Below are 21,561 nucleotides of genomic sequence, written 5' to 3' on the forward strand. Positions count from 1 at the left end.
TCGGAAAGTGATTTTGATGAGGACGACGTACAACGGTTAAATGCAATATGTTCTAAAAAAGGTGTTAGATCGGGCAAACACATGATTGAGCCCCTAATAAACGGGGTGAAGATTCAGATGGAGTTGGACACTGGCGCTCCATGCGGTATAATGAGTAGAAGTATATTTCAATCGAAAATTGGAAACCAGCGACTACTTAGAACAGACCGGAGATTTACGAGTTACACTGGGCATAAAATAGAATGTATTGGACGTGCGGTGGTGAATGTAAGTGTTGGTTCATCTACCCGCAAATTGAATGTTTACATAGTTGATGGCGATTTCGAAGCGTTATTTGGAAGGGAATGGACTTCACAATTTTTGAATGAAATTGATTTTGTCAAATTATTTTCTCCATCGGAGCCTGTCATGAGCATTAGAACTGCTACTCCCCATTTGTCACCTGAGGAATTGAATAGACTGCAGCGTACATTATCAAAGTTTGATGGAATATTTGGAGACACTGCTGGTAAGTTAGATTATCCACCAGTGAAATTAAATTTATGTCCGGGGGCTAAGCCAGTCTTTGCTAAAGCCAGAGACGTTCCGATTGCGTTAAGAGCAAAGTATGCAGCGGAAATCGAGAGGAAAATTGCATTGGGGTTTTACGAAAGGGTCGAATTTTCGGAGTGGGCCTCGACGACACATATAGTCGCTAAGAAAGATGGCGGCATACGTATAACTGGTAACTATAAGCCAACGGTTAACCCAAGGATTATAGTTGATGAACACCCCATTCCAAAACCGGAACATTTATTTAACAGAATGCATGACGCAAAGCTCTTTTGTCATTTGGATATTACAGACGCGTATTCCCACCTGCAGATAGATGACGAATTGGCTCATGCGCTTACATTAAATACACCTACACACGGGTTAATAAGACCAACAAGGGCTGTTTACGGGGCTGCTAATATACCAGCCATTTGGCAGAGAAAAATGGAGACCATACTACAGGATATAGACAATGTATGCAATTTTTTCGACGATATTTTGATACGCAGACAGTTTCGACAACTTATTAACAACCCTTGACATAACATTGACACGATTGAAGGAGAAGGGGCTGAGGCTTAACAGGTCGAAATGTGTATTTGCGGCTCCTGCGGTTGAATTTTTGGGACATAAGATTGACAAGGATGGAATTCACAAGTCTGATAAACACATAGCGGCAGTTAAGGATGCACCGAAACCGAGTAACCATGACGAGCTTCAATTGTTCATAGGTAAGGCAAATTATTATGCATCGTTTATACCAGACTTGTCTACAAAGAGCAGACCGTTGCGCGATATAATGTCGAGAAAGCCTTTCAAGTGGACGACAGATGCTGAAAAGGCGTACATTGAGATTAGAAATGCGTTGATATCGGATATGGTTTTGATGCCGTACGAACCGAATTTGCCATTGTTGCTGGCAACGGATGCAAGTGCCATAGGCTTGGGCGCCGTGTTGTCTCATAGGTTGCCTGATGGTCGCGAGAGGCCTATAGCTTATGCTAGTAGAGCTTTGACAGCGTGCGAACGTAAATACCCGCAAATAGATAAAGAGGCACTGGCCATCGTTTGGGCGGTGAATAAATTTTTCCTATATGTATATGGCCGTCACTTCACCCTTATATCGGACCATAAACCGCTAACGCAGATACTGCATCCGAGTAAGTCCTTACCTGTGTTATGCATAAGCCGTATGGCTAATTACGCCAATTTGTTAGCAAATTTCAATTTTACGGTCGAATTCAAATCGACGAAGGCTAATGCGAACGCCGACTACTGTTCTAGAGCAGTGCGACTTGATGGAAGATGCAACATAATCGCCGAGAATGATGATTTTGACGCTTTTCTAAATAACCAAATAGACCAACTGCCGACGAATTCGACAAAGATTGCCACTGAGACAAGGAAAGATGAGAGATTAGGTGCAATCGTTAGAATTTTGGAAGGGGGCAAGTCCCTTCAGGCATATGGGTACAAATCTCCTGAAATGAATTATCGGTTATCAGGTGGATGTCTCATTTTCGAACATCGTGTGGTTATTCCAGAAAAACTTCAAGGGAAGATATTGCGAGACTTACATTCGGCACATTTAGGTATCGTCAAAATGAAGGGCATTGCAAGGTCATTCGTTTATTGGCCTGGAATTGATAGAGATATTGAGAACATCGCCAAAAGCTGTAAGGACTGCGCCGAAAATGCAAAAGATCCCCCTAAGTGTAAAGGCCACCACTGGCAGTATCCGAGGTCACCATGGGAGCGCATACACGTGGATTATGCTGGGCCCTTCTTGGGATCAATGTTGCTGGTAATAACAGATGCTTACAGTAAGTGGATCGAGGTCAAAATAACGCCTACGAGTACATCGAGTGCTACAATCGATATTTTAGATGAGCTATTTGCCGCTTATGGAGTACCAACAATGCTTGTTTCAGACAATGGTACTTGCTTTGCATCGAAAGAATTTAAGGACTATCTCACTAAGATTGGAGTGAAGTATCATAAATTTACGGCCCCATACCACCCGTCCACGAATGGGCAGGCGGAACGATCGGTGCAAACTATCAAGAATGCGATGAAGGCTTTGGGAGCAAACAAAAGCAACTTACAAACACATTTGAATACCTTTTTACGTCAATATAGAATAGCCCCTCATTCAACAACTGGACAAGCCCCTGCAATGTTATTTCTAGGCAGAAAGTTACGAACCCAAATGGATCTGTTATTGCCACAGGACTTGACAACTAATATGATTGAGAAACAATACATGCGATTCGACAGTTCATATCGGTCCTTCGATGTTTTGCAGAATGTTTATTTTTTATCCAACAATAAACGAATGGCGAAATGGTTACCAGGAGTAATTTGTCGGCCATTAGGCGACTTACATTACGAAATTTTGTATGGTGGTAAATGCGTGAAACGACACATCGATCAAATTCGACCCAGAACGGAACCGAATGGTAAGACAGCATACAATCAACCAGCAAACACACCGATTGGTCGGAAACGAACTTATATGGGCAATATAGAAAAGAAATCACCAGTCACGGATAATTCGCAGCCATGGCAACAATCAGATACTGATTTATCGCTCCAGGAAAGTTCTCCGAGTCACAATTCCAGTACGATGAATTTTTCTACCCCATTATCGGATTTTTGTGGTTTTTCCGCCTCAGAGGAGGATAATAGAGATGGAATGGTTCAGGATCGGCATGTAATTCCGGAAAGGGCAAGGGCTGAAGAACATTCCAACGAAGGCAATGTCGTAAACCGAGACGGCACCGTTCCGTTGCGACGATCTTCCAGAATACCGAAGAAGAGGATCATATTTTCACCATAACAGATCCTGTGCGAGGGAAGAATTGTTATGTATTGATCTGGCATCTTCATGACAGGATCTTCATTCAGTATTATCTGGCAACGATACACAAATATTGATTGATTTACTTGTTAAGCTTTTATACTGAAAAGATCTCTGACTTTTTGAATAATAATAAAATAGTCGTAAATTGAGTTTCCTTAATTCTTTTATTTCTGGGAAATATTACAACCACCAACCAGGAACGAAGGGTTGATATACATCATCATATAGAGCGCGAGATCCAGCGCTACAAAATAGAGCTTCTCGTTCAAGCAGCGTACTAAGCAGGTTTGAACAGGATTCATGAGGATACTGTAGCTGAAGCTACAAGGTTAATCCTGTTCTCGGAGTCCGACCACCGCCCATAACAGGTTGGCTGATAAGTCCCCGGTCTAACAAAATTTGTTTTTATTATTCAACATAACATAGCACCGGAGGAAAGAGACCTCACACGACAGACAAGGGTAGTTTTAGCCTAATTAAGATCAGGTAAGTGTAGCCGCCTCAATTCCTACCTATCTGTGATTGATAGCAGCGTAGATGACATACATATGTCCAATTTGCAACCAAGGGCCACATGACACCCGTCATCTCTTCTCTTGCCCAGCTAAACCAACCCGATTTACCACCAGGTCACTCTGGACACACCCCACCTTAGTCGCAGAGTTCCTCGATCTGGCTACAAGCTGCAGTACCAAAGCGTATAACATAAAAATGGATGAAATTACAATAAACTGTTACAACAACAACAACTAGGTTACGAATTTCAATTGGTGAAACAGACCCTTGTTGCTGGTCAAAAGTCAAATCTGGGCAGAGGTTTATATAGGGAAGACCTACTGAAATAGGAATTCTGTTAGTATGCCCCCATCCCTTGATGGAGGGATACAAATGGCAGACAATGTTGATAACAGCAGACATTTTTCTGTTTTGCTGTTTCTTTGGTGTTATAAAATGAAAACAACGAATGCGAATTGTTATCATGTCTCTTCTAGACTTCTAGTTTTCATTTCCTTAGGTTCTGTCCATTTGAGAAATTTGCAGGAAATTTTAAATTTTGCTCAATTGTAAAAATTATTGCTACAATTTCTTCGCTACAAAATTTTTTCATTTTAAAATGAAATTCTTGAAATATATTTTTTTTATTTTATTACATAAATACATATTACAAAAAATAGATCGCTACATATATATACTCAACAAACATTTAATAAAAAATACAAAAATATAGCTTAAATACATTAAATAACATTTTGTTTCTTCTTTGTCCCTTATCGCGTATTTGTTTGTGTTTCGTTTCTAGTCATGACGAGGATTCCAATAGTCATATCCTCCTCTTAATTGTTTTAATTTATTTTTTTGTAGGAATGTAGTACATGCTATTTAGGTAACAACGAGTAACTTCACCAACAATAGAACGATCGGGAAGAGCTTGAGCCATGCCGTATAAAGCCATTTTGCCAGATACTGGTTCTTTGGGATCCTTCATTATCAAAGTGACGGCTGTACGAACATCGGCAATAAATTTATCAGCAACACCGGGTGCAGTATGCATATCGGTAATACAAATATGAATTCTGGAAATAAAAATTAAAGGCAAAATGTGAAAAAAAATATGAAACTAACGATTTGACAGCAATGAGGTCATTTGAAAATAAAATTGTTTTATTAAATTCTTGAACGGTTGTTTTTTTATCATAATTTTGAAAAAAAAAATAAAATACTCAAATGTGGGATTATAAACCGGGTCCATAGGAATTATATTGTTGTACTTTATTTGGTAACTTTTGAGTGAAATATCCATTCTATTCGTGTGGCCACTGAACTATGTCCATAATAAAACAACAATCCTATCCGTTTTGCTTCCTCTTGAGCTTATTGAACTTCCTTATCATCATCATACCTATTTAAAAAAAATGTCCAAGTAACTTACCCCGAAGGAAATTGCAACGTATTTAAGTTCCATCCCATATCACAGAGTTCTCCTGACAGACGGAATATATCAAAAACATTGGATCCCATGGCCACAACAGAAGTTGCAGGCTTTCCAAAAATGAAAATTCCATCGATTTTGCGTAATCTACAAAAGAATGGAATCTCTGAAAAACTTTTCCACACTGAAAATACTATATCTATATATACGTACGCTTGTTCTACATAACGGGCTGTGTGCTGTGTCCAAAATACGTTTAGTAGCCTCTAAATATCCATTGAAACCGAAATTCATCATTGTAGCCCAACAAGCGGCAATAACACCGCCTGCCCTCGAACCATTTACAGTAGGAGAACCATAAACACCACCTGGCCAATCGGTGGTAACAGTGTATTGATGATTCAAATATTTAACATCTGAATATAATACTAAAGATGAACCTTTTGGAGCAAAACCATACTAGAAAAGAAAACGGATTTATGAAAAATGAACAAAAAATAAAACTGAGTTTTCCTTCATACTTTATGAGTATCCGCCGATATACTGGTAACACCTTTGACAGCAAAATTGAATGGTTTAACCGAGTAGCCTGCCGTACGAGCCAAAGCAACAACAAAACTTCCCAAACAAGCATCTACATGGACGGGAATGTCATATTTTAGACCCAACTCCGCTATAGCTTCAATATCATCCATTGTGCCATAAGGGAAATTAGGAGCGGAACCAGCAAGCTAAAATGAAACAATTTTTATTTTGGTTACTCTTCCATGCAATTCGAACTCACCATGATTGTATTGCTATTAATAGCCTTCTTAAACGCTTTCAAATCCACTTCAAAAGTTTTTGGATCCACATCTACATAATGAATATGGATTTTAAAGTATTGAGCAGCCTTATCAAAAGCAGCATGTATAGTTCTGGGAACGACCATATTGGGTCGAGTAATTCCTTTATGTTCACGAGCATAATCGCGATAGGCTTTACAAGCCATCACTATAGACTCAGTGCCACCAGTGGTCATCTAAAAACAAATAATATCCTTTTACATTACACACATTGACATACAATTGATTGATCTCACCGTGCCACAACAATTATCATCACCTTGGAATAGGGTTAAAGCCATGCGAACAACTTCGGCTTCCATTTTACAAACACCTGGGAAAATATCCGGGTGCAAAGGATTTGTATAGGATGCTTTACCATATACTTCTGTTACCAATTCGGCTAAATCCTCCTTATAGCCATAAACAGCACCAGAGACACGACCCTCCCTCCAATCATAATGGCCCAATCGTAAATGTTCATCCATTAACTTTAGTATTTCTTCTTTGCTCAAGCCATTTTCAGGTAACTCTTTGGAATATTGCAAAGATTGTGTAAGTTTAGTGATTTCTCCTTTGAAATCTTCTTGAGCTTTTGATAATTCTGATTCGATTTTACGGCGAACAGCGGGAACTTTTTTCAAATAGCGAAAGAATTGTCGCTTGCCACGTATATAAATGCCTGGAAAGGAGAAAAATAAAATGGAAAATCAATGAAGGGAGTAGCTACTAAAACACTTATTTCCTTTAGGAATTTCCATTTGGGAAATTTCCACTGTGGTAACAGAAACATTTTGTTTTTTTTATAGAAGACGCCAAAATTTTATTTCGAAATAAAATGTTTAAAAAATTGTATTTCTATGGAAAATTTGTGCAAAATTTTATTTCTAAAGAATATTTTCGCAAAATTTTATTTCTAAAGAAAATTTTTGCAAAATTTTATTTTTATAGAAAATTTTTGCAAAATTTTATTTTTATAGAAATTTTTTGCAAAATGTTACTTCTACAGAAAATTTTGTCACAATTTTACTTCTATAGAAAGTTTTGTCAAAATTATATTTCTATAGGAAAATTATCTCAAAATTTTAGTTCTATAGAAAATTTTGTAAGAATTTTATTTCTGTAGAAAATTTTTTGCAAAATTCTATTTCTATAGAAAATTTTGTAAGAATTTTATTTTTGTAGAAAATTTTTTGCAAAATTCTATTTCTATAGAAAATTTTGTCAACATTTTATTTCTATAGAAAATTTTAGCACAATTTTATTTCTAAAGAAAATTTTTGCAAAATTTTATTTTTATAGAAATTTTTTGCAAAATTTTATTTCTACAGAAAATTTTTGCAAAATTTTATTTCTATAGAAAATTTTTGCAAAATTTTATTTCGTTTTGTTTGTTATTGTTGGCTTCTCTTCAATCGTTATTGTTGTTTTTTTTTGTTTTTTGATCTTCGGGAGGTTCAAGTGTAGTTCACGTTGGGTTGAGTGAATTACCCGAATTTATTCTGATAATTGGTTGATAGTTTTGCTGCAAGTAGAGGATGCTGATGAGGAATGTGGTAATTCCGAAACAGCTGTACATCCAACCATCTTGCAGTCTATAGGGCTTTGCCCAAATAAATTTGACAAGCATACTTTTCCTCTGTTGGTTAAGCTACTCTTGTAGTTTAGTCAATGCATGGCTTTAAGCTGAGATCAAAAAACAAAAAAAACAACAATAACGATTGAAGAGAAGCCAACAATAACAAACAAAACGAATGAAGATAGAGGAAGCACGCTCAAAAACAAACCCAGCCAAATACATACAAATCGATGATTTGAGTTTGGCAAAGGAAAAGAGATATGCTGGCAAATTTGTTTAGGCAGTAGCCGACTATCAAACCCTTTTTCGGGAGGTTCAAGTGTAGTTCACGTTGGGTTGAGTGAATTACCCGAATTTATTCTGATAATTGGTTGATAGTTTTGCTGCAAGTAGAGGATGCTGATGAGGAATGTGGTAATTCCGAAACAGCTGTACATCCAACCATCTTGCAGTCTATAGGGCTTTGCCCAAATAAATTTGACAAGCATACTTTTCCTCTGTTGGTTAAGCTACTCTTGTAGTTTAGTCAATGCATGGCTTTAAGCTGAGATCAAAAAACAAAAAAAAAACAACAATAACGATTGAAGAGAAGCCAACAATAACAAACAAAACGAATGAAGATAGAGGAAGCACGCTCAAAAACAAACCCAGCCAAATACATACAAATCGATGATTTGAGTTTGGCAAAGGAAAAGAGATATGCTGGCAAATTTGTTTAGGCAGTAGCCGACTATCAAACCCTTTTTCGGGAGGTTCAAGTGTAGTTCACGTTGGGTTGAGTGAATTACCCGAATTTATTCTGATAATTGGTTGATAGTTTTGCTGCAAGTAGAGGATGCTGATGAGGAATGTGGTAATTCCGAAACAGCTGTACATCCAACCATCTTGCAGTCTATAGGGCTTTGCCCAAATAAATTTGACAAGCATACTTTTCCTCTGTTGGTTAAGCTACTCTTGTAGTTTAGTCAATGCATGGCTTTAAGCTGAGATCAAAAAACAAAAAAAACAACAATAACGATTGAAGAGAAGCCAACAATAACAAACAAAACGAATGAAGATAGAGGAAGCACGCTCAAAAACAAACCCAGCCAAATACATACAAATCGATGATTTGAGTTTGGCAAAGGAAAAGAGATATGCTGGCAAATTTGTTTAGGCAGTAGCCGACTATCAAACCCTTTTTCGGGAGGTTCAAGTGTAGTTCACGTTGGGTTGAGTGAATTACCCGAATTTATTCTGATAATTGGTTGATAGTTTTGCTGCAAGTAGAGGATGCTGATGAGGAATGTGGTAATTCCGAAACAGCTGTACATCCAACCATCTTGCAGTCTATAGGGCTTTGCCCAAATAAATTTGACAAGCATACTTTTCCTCTGTTGGTTAAGCTACTCTTGTAGTTTAGTCAATGCATGGCTTTAAGCTGAGATCAAAAAACAAAAAAAACAACAATAACGATTGAAGAGAAGCCAACAATAACAAACAAAACGAATGAAGATAGAGGAAGCACGCTCAAAAACAAACCCAGCCAAATACATACAAATCGATGATTTGAGTTTGGCAAAGGAAAAGAGATATGCTGGCAAATTTGTTTAGGCAGTAGCCGACTATCAAACCCTTTTTCGGGAGGTTCAAGTGTAGTTCACGTTGGGTTGAGTGAATTACCCGAATTTATTCTGATAATTGGTTGATAGTTTTGCTGCAAGTAGAGGATGCTGATGAGGAATGTGGTAATTCCGAAACAGCTGTACATCCAACCATCTTGCAGTCTATAGGGCTTTGCCCAAATAAATTTGACAAGCATACTTTTCCTCTGTTGGTTAAGCTACTCTTGTAGTTTAGTCAATGCATGGCTTTAAGCTGAGATCAAAAAACAAAAAAAACAACAATAACGATTGAAGAGAAGCCAACAATAACAAACAAAACGAATGAAGATAGAGGAAGCACGCTCAAAAACAAACCCAGCCAAATACATACAAATCGATGATTTGAGTTTGGCAAAGGAAAAGAGATATGCTGGCAAATTTGTTTAGGCAGTAGCCGACTATCAAACCCTTTTTCGGGAGGTTCAAGTGTAGTTCACGTTGGGTTGAGTGAATTACCCGAATTTATTCTGATAATTGGTTGATAGTTTTGCTGCAAGTAGAGGATGCTGATGAGGAATGTGGTAATTCCGAAACAGCTGTACATCCAACCATCTTGCAGTCTATAGGGCTTTGCCCAAATAAATTTGACAAGCATACTTTTCCTCTGTTGGTTAAGCTACTCTTGTAGTTTAGTCAATGCATGGCTTTAAGCTGAGATCAAAAAACAAAAAAAAACAACAATAACGATTGAAGAGAAGCCAACAATAACAAACAAAACGAATGAAGATAGAGGAAGCACGCTCAAAAACAAACCCAGCCAAATACATACAAATCGATGATTTGAGTTTGGCAAAGGAAAAGAGATATGCTGGCAAATTTGTTTAGGCAGTAGCCGACTATCAAACCCTTTTTCGGGAGGTTCAAGTGTAGTTCACGTTGGGTTGAGTGAATTACCCGAATTTATTCCGATAATTGGTTGATAGTTTTGCTGCAAGTAGAGGATGCTGATGAGGAATGTGGTAATTCCGAAACAGCTGTACATCCAACCATCTTGCAGTCTATAGGGCTTTGCCCAAATAAATTTGACAAGCATACTTTTCCTCTGTTGGTTAAGCTACTCTTGTAGTTTAGTCAATGCATGGCTTTAAGCTGAGATCAAAAAACAAAAAAAACAAAAATTTTATTTCTATAGAAAATTTTTGCAAAATTTTAGTTCTATAGAAAATTTTTGCAAAATTTTAGTCCTATAGAAAATTTTTGCAAAATTTTAGTTCTAAAGTTTTTCTAAATTTATATAGAACATTTTTGCAAAATATAGAAAATTTTATTTAAATTTTATTATTTCTAAAGAAAATTTTTGCAAATTTTATTTCTATAGAAAATTTTTGCAAATTTTATTTCTATAGAAAATTTTAGCAAAATTTTATTTTATAGAAAATTTTGTCAAAATTTTATTTCTTAGAATATTTTGTCAAAATTTTATTTCTATAGAAAATTTTACCAAAATTTTATTTCTAAAGAAAAGTTTTGCAAAATTTTATTTCTATAGAAAATTTTGTCAAAATTTTATTTCTTAAAAAATTGTATTTCTTAGAAAATTTTGTAAAAATTTTATTTCTAAAGAAAATTTTGTCAAAATTTTATATCTATAGAAAAATGTTTGCAAAATTTTATTTCTAAAGAAAATTTTAGCAAAATTTTATTTCTATAGAAAATGTTTGCAAAATTTTATTTCTAAAGAATATTTTCGCAAAATTTTATTTTTATAGAAACATTTTCCAAATTTTTATTTTTATAGAAACATTTTTATTTCTAAAGAAAATTTTTGCAAAATTTTATTTTTATAGAAAATTTTTGCAAAATTTTATTTTTTTAGAAAATGTTTGCAAAATTTTACTTCTACAGAAAATTTTGTCACAATTTTACTTCTATAGAAAGTTTTGTCCAAATTATATTTCTATTGGAAAATTATCTCAAAATTTTAGTTCTATAGAAAATTTTGTAAGAATTTTATTTCTGTAGAAAATTTTTTGCAAAATTCTATTTCTATAGAAAATTTTGTAAGAATTTTATTTTTGTAGAAAATTTTTTGCAAAATTCTATTTCTATAGAAAATTTTGTCAACATTTTATTTCTATAGAAAATTTTAGCACAATTTTATTTCTAAAGAAAATTTTTGCAAAATTTTATTTTTATAGAAAATTTTTGCAAAATTTTATTTCTACAGAAAATTTTTGCAAAATTTTATTTCTATAGAAAATTTTTGCAAAATTTTATTTCTATAGAAAATTTTTGCAAAATTTTAGTTCTATAGAAAATTTTTGCAAAATTTTAGTCCTATAGAAAATTTTTGCAAAATTTTAGTTCTAAAGTTTTTCTAAATTTATATAGAACATTTTTGCAAAATATAGAAAATTTTATTTAAATTTTATTATTTCTAAAGAAAATTTTTGCAAATTTTATTTCTATAGAAAATTTTTGCAAATTTTATTTCTATAGAAAATTTTAGCAAAATTTTATTTTATAGAAAATTTTGTCAAAATTTTATTTCTTAGAATATTTTGTCAAAATTTTATTTCTATAGAAAATTTTACCAAAATTTTATTTCTAAAGAAAAGTTTTGCAAAATTTTATTTCTATAGAAAATTTTGTCAAAATTTTATTTCTTAAAAAATTGTATTTCTTAGAAAATTTTGTAAAAATTTTATTTCTAAAGAAAATTTTGTCAAAATTTTATATCTATAGAAAAATGTTTGCAAAATTTTATTTCTAAAGAAAATTTTAGCAAAATTTTATTTCTATAGAAAATGTTTGCAAAATTTTATTTCTAAAGAATATTTTCGCAAAATTTTATTTTTATAGAAACATTTTCCAAATTTTTATTTTTATAGAAACATTTTTATTTCTAAAGAAAATTTTTGCAAAATTTTATTTTTATAGAAAATTTTTGCAAAATTTTATTTTTTTAGAAAATGTTTGCAAAATTTTACTTCTACAGAAAATTTTGTCACAATTTTACTTCTATAGAAAGTTTTGTCCAAATTATATTTCTATTGGAAAATTATCTCAAAATTTTAGTTCTATAGAAAATTTTGTAAGAATTTTATTTCTGTAGAAAATTTTTTGCAAAATTCTATTTCTATAGAAAATTTTGTAAGAATTTTATTTTTGTAGAAAATTTTTTGCAAAATTCTATTTCTATAGAAAATTTTGTCAACATTTTATTTCTATAGAAAATTTTAGCACAATTTTATTTCTAAAGAAAATTTTTGCAAAATTTTATTTTTATAGAAAATTTTTGCAAAATTTTATTTCTACAGAAAATTTTTGCAAAATTTTATTTCTATAGAAAATTTTTGCAAAATTTTATTTCTATAGAAAATTTTTGCAAAATTTTAGTTCTATAGAAAATTTTTGCAAAATTTTAGTCCTATAGAAAATTTTTGCCAAAATTTTAGTTCTATAGAAAATTTTTGCAAAATTTTAGTTCTATAGAAAATTTTTGCAAAAGTTTATTTCTATAGGAAATTGTTGTCAAAATTTTAGTTCCATAGAAAATTTTTGCAAAATTTTAGTTCTATAGAAAATTTTTGCAAAATTTTAGTCCTATAGAAAATTTTTGCAAAATTTTAGTTCTAAAGTTTTTCTAAATTTATATAGAACATTTTTGCAAAATATAGAAAATTTTATTTAAATTTTATTATTTCTAAAGAAAATTTTTGCAAATTTTATTTCTATAGAAAAGTTTTGCAAATTTTATTTCTATAGAAAATTTTAGCAAAATTTTATTTTATAGAAAATTTTGTCAAAATTTTATTTCTTAGAATATTTTGTCAAAAATTTATTTCTATAGAAAATTTTACCAAAATTTTATTTCTAAAGAAAAGTTTTGCAAAATTTTAGTTCTATAGAAAACTTTTGTCAAAATTTTATTTCAATTTCAATTTTCAATTTATTTCAAACATCAATACATAGGAAGCCTAATAAGGCCTATAATACATGTATTGTAAGATTAACTACTACGACTAAGTTGTAGTATAACTAATTTAATGGTAAATTTCTTATCAATGATAAATACATTACAATTAAAACTTGGTCCCCCAACCACAAAGTATTGCAAAATTAAATAATATAAAAACCCAATAACCAGCACATTTATTAAGAAAATTGTAACTCATTAAGAATGTGTGTCATTTACATGATCCAAAATATTACTCTTGTATGATTGGTAAGAAAAGCAAAAATTTCTTAGTGAATTAGGCAAATGATTCCAAAAGCGAAGAACTCGAATCAAAAAAGACTTTTCATATATCGAGGAATGTATCATAGGGACATCAATTTGAACATTACGCGTTGAATTTATAAATGAAAATTTATTTACAAGAACTTCTGGTTTTCTAGATTGCATAATCTTAAAAAAATGAAGAACAGTACGCAAATTCAAGTAATTTCGAAAAGTGCAACCAAGAAAATCAGAAGTACATGCATGAATACGATCATGATCATACCATTTAACATCATATATATAGCGGACAATTCTGTGGACAATTCTCTCTAGCCTATCTAAATTGTAAGACCACGTTCCAGAAAATATTTCAATGCCATAGTTTACAAGAGACATAAGTAAAGCATGGGCCAATTTTTTACGAATATATCTCGGAGTATAAACCCTCAATTGGTATAACTTTCTTAAAGTGAGGCAAATACGATTTGATAAATAATTTAAATGAACATCAAAATTTAGATTCGGGTTTTCTATAGAAAACTTTTGTCAAAATTTTATTTCTATAGAAAATTTTGTAAAAATTTTATTTCTATAGAAAATTTTGTAAAAATTTTATTTCTAAAGAAAATTTTGTCAAAATTTTATATCTATAGAAAAATGTTTGCAAAATTTTATTTCTAAAGAAAATTTCAGCAAAATTTTATTTTTATAGAATATGTTTGCAAAATTTTATTTCTATAAAAAATTTTTCTAAAATTTTATTTTTATAGAAAAATTTTCCAAATTTTGGTTTTATAGAAACATTTTTATTTCTTTAGAAAAATTTTGCAAAATGTCTGTGTTTTTTCTTTTTGTTTAAAGTAATTTCCCTTAGGACGAGCATCGGAGATGTCTCGAAATATTGGATATTTTTAAATAAAAATAACAACTCACAAAAACAACATCTGTTTTTATTCACATTACCTCGAGCTGAACTAAACAAATATAATTAAAATTTTATTTCTATAGAAAATTTTGTCAAAAGCTTTATTTCTATAGAAAATTTTGTCAACATTTTATTCCTAAAGAAAATTTTTACAAAATTTTATTTTTTTGTAGTTTTGATATCAGCTTTAAAACCATTCCGTTGACTAAACTACAAGAGTAGTTTAATCAACAGAGGAAAAGAATGTTTGTCAAATTTATTTGGGCAAAGCCCTATAGACTGCAAGATAGTTGGGTGGACGCACGTTTCGGAATTACCACATTCATAAATAATCTTGATTATCTGTTTCCAGGTGCATTTACACCATGTAGAGGCGTTTTTTTTATTTCTATAGAAAATGTTTGCAAAATTATATTTCTATAGAAAATTTTTGGCCAATTTTATTTCTTTAGAAAATGTTTGCAAAATTTTATTTCTATAGAAAATTGTTGCAAAATTTTATTTCTATAGAAATTTTTTGCGCAGTTTTGTTTCCATAAAAATTTCTTGCAAAATTTTATTTTTATAGAAAATTTTTGCAAAATTTTATTTCTATAGAAGAATTTTGCAAAATTTTATTTCTATAGAAAAATTTTGTCAAAATTTTATTTCTATAGAAAATTTTGTTAAAATTTTATTTCTATAGAAAATTTTGTTAAAATTTTAGTTTTATAGAAAATGTTTGCAAAATTTATTTTCTATTTGATCGATTTGCGATTTTGGATTCCGAATATATTGTATTTAATTAGTAGAATATATTGTGTTCAATTGAAAATGTAACGAAAGTATTAAAACAATTTTTTCCGTTAATTTTTTTCACAATCTTGATTATCTGTTTCCAGGTGCATTCACACGATGTTTCAATAATATTAACCTATGCACTTAAAAATGATACTTAAATCGGTCGCAATAAACCATATATACACATATCAACATATAATGAAGGTCTCAAATAGTTTTACTAGTCTGCTGTGTTCGGGTCTAATCTATTATTTGATCACCAATAAAATTATAGCAGTGAAATCGAATGAAAATAAAAATGTAATCAGTAAAACAAAAGGTACCCTCCAATAAGACTTGGACAAATTAAGTACAATTATTCAAATGAAATTATCATAAAATTATGTATATGTACGAATGATTTACTATGTGTAGATTATATAGAAATTGAAAATATATGTGTACAACATTGCGTACAAGTGCTAATTATTTAAATATAATAAAAACAATTTTTTAATGATTAAGGCCATGTTATTGCGGTTAAAATATTGTGTCAAAGTGTCAATATTTATTACTAATATTAATTTTTGGGTCAATTTTATTAATTCCCAGTGGTAACGAAGGTTGAAATTACTTTTTTTGGGTCAGATAAATAAATATGCGGATAATTCCCGAAAAATTTAATAGTTCTGAGATAAAATAATATTATCTACGATTTCCTTGAAGGCCTCTACTTCAGAGTGTGAGTCCGTATGAGTCCGTTATATGCTATCATATAAAAAAAAACCTATGATGATATAGAATTGCATACCCATGTGATAGATTTTTTTCCAATTTTTAAAGATTTTTGTTTTTGTTCTTTGTTCAAATAATGCAGGAGTTTTGGTCACAATTTCTACCGACAATGGAGAAATTTTATGATATGTGTAATCATAGATAAGATAATAATAAAAAAAATAAGAAGGTGTGAAAAACATAGCAACCATTGATAAGAGAAAAAAATAATGATAGAGCAAAATATTGATGGATTGAGCTGCAGGTATTTACATAATTAAAAGTAAATGTGAATTTTTGATATACTATAAATATTTCTTTTTTTAGTTTATTTCTATTTACTTTACATCCATAGAAAAATGTCTTCTAGCTGCAACCGGTTATAAATATACAACTTTTATGGGTCATATTGTTCTATTTGGCAACGTTGCACACTCTACGGTTAATTTTGCATAATTCTCCCCTCATAAGATCTCCTTTCCAAGCGGACTATTAGGTTCATTTGGTTGATGTGGAGCCCATCTTCGAAAACGGTATTTGATTCCTTTTCTTTTCCCTTGGTATTGGAAGGGAGTCTCGGATTCCTTATTCGGGGCACCTTGCAAATTTCGCTTGTTTAGTATTTTCAAAAATCTTTCCCGTGAATCTTTTTTTCTTGAATTTCTATTCAATCTTCTTGAAATTTTAAATCTCGAGTTAATTTAGATCCATTAAGAGATGCACTAATTATAAATTTTAACAGTCCAGTCGATTTTCATAAAATATAAAATCTGTTTCGTTTCAAAGCCAATAAGGACTATGAGGAGTATGACTCATCTGGGTTAATTTTTTCCCCCTAAAACACACAAACTTCCAGATTTGGTGAAAGATTCGAAATCAGAATTCCTATTTACAGATAAAAAAAAATATGTTTGCGCAAAAACATAACACTTGGTCGTATAGTCAAGTTTGCAAAATTTGATTGAAATCGGTTCAGATTTAGATATAGCTCCCATATATATCTTTCGCCCGATATGGACTTATATGGCCCCAGAAGCCAGAGTTTTACCCCAATTTGCTTGAAATTTCGCACCAAGAGAACAATAAGTACTATAGTCAGGTGTGTCAAATTTGGTTGAAATCGATTCAGATTTAGATATAGCTCCCATTTATATCTTTCGCCCGATATGGACCTTAATGGCCCTAGAAGCCAGAGTTTTAGCCCTATTTGTTTGAAATTGGCCACTAGGAGTACAATTAATTGTGTAGTCAAGTGTGCTAAATTTTATTGAAATCGGTTCAGAGTGAGATATAGCTCTCATATATATCTTTCGCCCGATTTTCCGTTATATGACCACAGAGTTCAAAGTTGTAGTTCGATTTACGTGAAATTTTGCACATATAGTAGAATTAAAATACTAAGTATGCATGTCAAATTTCGTTGAAATCGATTCAGATTTCTATATAGCTTCCATATATATGTATTTCCGATTTGGGCAAAAATGACCAAAATACCCACATTTTTCGTATCAAATCGCACTGCTAAGTCGAAAACTTGTAAAAGTGACTCAAATTTTCCTTTATTTCTAATATATATCTATCGACCGATAAATCATAAATACATTTTTGCGAAGTTCAGATTAAAATGTTTCCCATATTTTTTACTAACATAGTGTACCATCCCAGAGCGTTAGCCGACTTAAATTCTAAGTCTATAGATTATAAATTTTGTTCAGATAGAGTCAGATTTAACAGTATGTATTTGGGACAAAAACCCTTTTATATAGCACCCAACACATTTGACGGATTTGATATAATATCGAAAATGTAGATTTACAAAGTGGTGCAGGGTATAATATAGTCGGCTCCGCCCGTATTTAGGCTTTCCTTACTTGTTTTTCCATAAGTTTTTGTTTTATAAATAAAGCTCGTGCTCGAATTTGGCACACGCTCTTAGTTTGGCTTAGTGATAAACCCTATAGATTGTGGAAAAAAACTTTGTTGAAGTTAGAAATCGATAGGGTCAACGAATATTATTCTCTATAGATGAAAGTTCCATATTTAATACATTTAAAGTTGATTTTGTTCAACATCAAATCGTAAAAATCCAATTAATCGCTTTTGAAAAAAACAAATACCATCTACGTCCATTTTCATGTAGCTCCGCAAGACTTTAACTGCCAGCATCTGTGATGCCAATATCTCTGATAGCAATCCTAGTTTTAGACACCAATTTTCAAAAGCCATAAAAAGTCGCAAAAGTAGATTTTGATGGTAATGGACCAAATACCAAAAAAAAGGAATTAGAAGATATTTATTTAGAGACAACCTCCAATCTTCCCTAAAAATTTCAACAAATCGGCGAACTTTATAATCACCTTATTTTAACTTAAATAAAATAAGTTAAATAACTTCAACTTATTTAAAAATCTTTGATTTGTTTTTTAACATAAAAACAACAAAAAAACAAGGGTTTTATATAAACTAAGGTCGTTTTCGTTTCGCAAAAAATATGTTGCTTTGGTGTTACGCTATTTCCCTCATTGTATTTTCACCCAAATGATAGTGTCATTCCAAAGTTATTATTAATTCATAATATTATGAGGGATACAGGGCCCAAAAGCTGGAACAGTGTCCTTTATATCTTGCAATCAATTTCGATAATGTTGCACCTTTTTCCGTTATCGAAATCGCCATTAGAATATTAGAAAGTAAATATGCATTTAAAAAGTTGGTTTCTTTTTACATCAAAGTATTTGTTAAGATTTTCTTTTTAAAATGCAATGCCAAAACAAAGTTTTAGTCTACACGTCATTTGTATTGTAAAATTTATATAGAAATAATTTGTTTTTTTTTTATTTAATAAAATATTTTTTTTATGGAATACAGAGAACAAAGATTCATAATTATTATTAGTATTGAAGTCTCTACAATAATAAAATCGTAAAAAAATAAAAATGGTAAACGACTTTCTTTGTTTAGACTTAAATGCGTACCCGCATCTTGTTGTGATTCATATATCCAGTACACAAACTGTGTTAATTTCAAAAATTAACATAGAGCTCTAGACTCATTGTGATTATAGATTCTCGTAATCGTAAAACCTCTAAAATATCCATATACGTAACAATTTTGTATTTGTTGTCCTAAATTCAGTATGTCGAAACCATTCATAAAGTACTTACTGGTTACACTTACTTTCATCCTGATTTATAAAACTCCACAACCACACAGAACTAAGAACAGCTGTTGCAGTAATAGTGGCGATTTGCCAAGGTTCACGATTGGCAAACATACGATTGATGTGTTCTGCAATTACTTTGCCACATTCCATGGTTCCACCACCACCTCCGCTACCACTTGAAAAAGGTCTCATTTCGAATTTAAGTTAAGACGTTTCTTATCGTTAGCGAACACGGCACAAAATATTTATTTAATTGCCAATAGAAAGATTAGTGCAGCACCTACAAAATCAAACCAACTTTTAGGCTCTCCGGAAACGACTGACCGTTTTAAATGAACGAAAACAACTGAAACGACAATTAAATATTCAAACAATCGAAGGGGTTAAATGCGTTATATACATACATTCATATGCAATTAATAAAAAGAAGGCGATTAACAATATCAGTACTGATAAAAACAAATCTAACGAATAATTCCTCACATACCTTGTACACAATTTAAACTTTGCCCAGTTGAATTTTAATATTGAAAAAATATAATAAGACTAATTTAGATTTAATACATCTTAAACCACATTCTTAAAAGAAGGTAAAATACTCCGATTAATTCAATATTTATCTTGTTATTGGCATTTTCAACTATTATTAAGCAATCCAATGTAAACACAACGGACTAACAACTGATTTGTTCGTGATGTCAAAACATTTTTTGACAGCAGAACTAATGATATACAAAACTAATGGTAATGTCGTACTGTAAGATATATTGTACAATACATGAGAGAACAATGCATCGCCCGCACTATATTTCAGTTATGTGCTTTACAGACTATCAGTTATTCCAGACGGAATGTCGGTGTTTGTAAAGAATCTTACAGTGTGTCAGATCGATATGACTCGTCGGCGATGACTAAATAATCGGTAAATCTGTTATCGATCCCATAAACATGCAGCAGTATCGATTATGCATTCGGACTTAACTTATAATGTGCACAATATATGGGATATGTTCGACACAAGCACTGTCGTCCGGAATAACTGATAGAATGTAAAGCCATTAGCGCTTTAAGCTGAGTACTATGTTCAGTTTTCAAGCTGAAAACCACCTTGTTTTCACGGTTACTTTTTTTAATGAACCAATTTAGAAATATAAAATTATTTGCAATCAATTCCTTGGATCTTTTCCATCCATTATTTGCAAAGACTCGATCAAAATATAATCGTCTTCATAATTATATTTGTACTTGTAATTTAGTGTTTTGGTGAAAAAACCGAACATAGTACTCACCTTTATGCTATGTTCCCACCGACTCGTTTTCCTCATTCATTTTTCCAAAACATTTCACCGTTCACACCGGGTTGAGATGTTTTAGTTTGACAGTTACCATGGAAACTAGAAATTCACATTTACTCGAAATTCACATATATGCAACATATGTCCAAATAATTACCGCGAGCGCAAAGGGAAACAATTTTTTATGTTATTTTCACATGTCCATGTTCTTAAAAGCCTTTGTTTATTATTTTTTTCTATGAAACTTATTTCAATATTTTGACATATCCCAATAAACACAGGATGAGCGTTTTTCAAATGCAACAACTTTTCAGTTTGAGGGTAAATATAATTTTCAACATAAATTCAACTTGACTTGAAATAGCTCATCTTCAATACATCTTCAAATTGTTTTGCGAATTACTTCCAATTTGCCAAAATGTTGACGAAATCTTTGAAAAGGTGTTGAAGATAATATGAGAAAACTTTGACAAAACACTACCCTAAAATGCAACGAAAAAACCATGTGGTTTTCAATACTTATTTGTGCAACGAAGTTCGTGGTCAATTGCAAGAAATTAAAAAAATGGAAAATTTTAGACAAATAACCAAATAGTTTATAAAAATAGGTAAGTGAAAATAAAAAATGAAATAAAACTTTAAGGAAGTCACTAAATGTATATCTCTTTGCAGAAAACTAAAATTATGGATTCTTATGGATGGTTCTTGAAAACATTAAAAAGCTGACCGATGAAATGACTTCAGAGAAGTCACTAAATTTAAATCTCTTTGCAGAAAACTAAAATCTTTGGATGCTACATTCTTGCAAACATTAAGAAGCTGACCAATGAAAAATGAGTGGCTTATCGACAAGAAAAAGTTTCCAGAAACATTACAAGTGCAACCAACTAAAATTGTTAAAAACAACAAATTGTTGAAATCAACAACTTCCGGAACTACCTATCCTACCTATCCTATCATCTGTTTAAAATGGATATTTTGTGAATTCCTTCTGCTGAAAATCAATTCTAACACGCGGTCCAGTACGTTCCTAATTTCAAATTGACCGCAGGTTAATAAATTTTAATGCTGGTTTATGACACCAAAAGGAAGGAAATCGAATTATAA

At 31.6% G+C, this 21,561-nt stretch overlaps 1 protein-coding gene across 1 annotated transcript; it reads right to left on the minus strand.

The window, feature by feature from the left end:
* Positions 1–4,525: 4,525 nt before the first annotated feature.
* Sply (Sphingosine-1-phosphate lyase) lies at positions 4,526–19,802 on the minus strand. Its single transcript, XM_075313900.1, is given in 9 exon segments — positions 4,526–4,971; positions 5,328–5,474; positions 5,541–5,563; positions 5,565–5,786; positions 5,849–6,058; positions 6,112–6,348; positions 6,409–6,833; positions 19,174–19,505; positions 19,647–19,802. Coding segments are annotated over 8 exon segments (1,668 nt in total). The 5' UTR covers positions 19,352–19,505; positions 19,647–19,802; the 3' UTR covers positions 4,526–4,745.
* Between the last annotated feature and the right edge of the window lie 1,759 nt (positions 19,803–21,561).

The sequence above is a fragment of the Haematobia irritans genome, chromosome 5, assembly GCF_050003625.1.
Source record: "Haematobia irritans isolate KBUSLIRL chromosome 5, ASM5000362v1, whole genome shotgun sequence".
NCBI lineage: Eukaryota > Metazoa > Arthropoda > Insecta > Diptera > Muscidae > Haematobia > Haematobia irritans.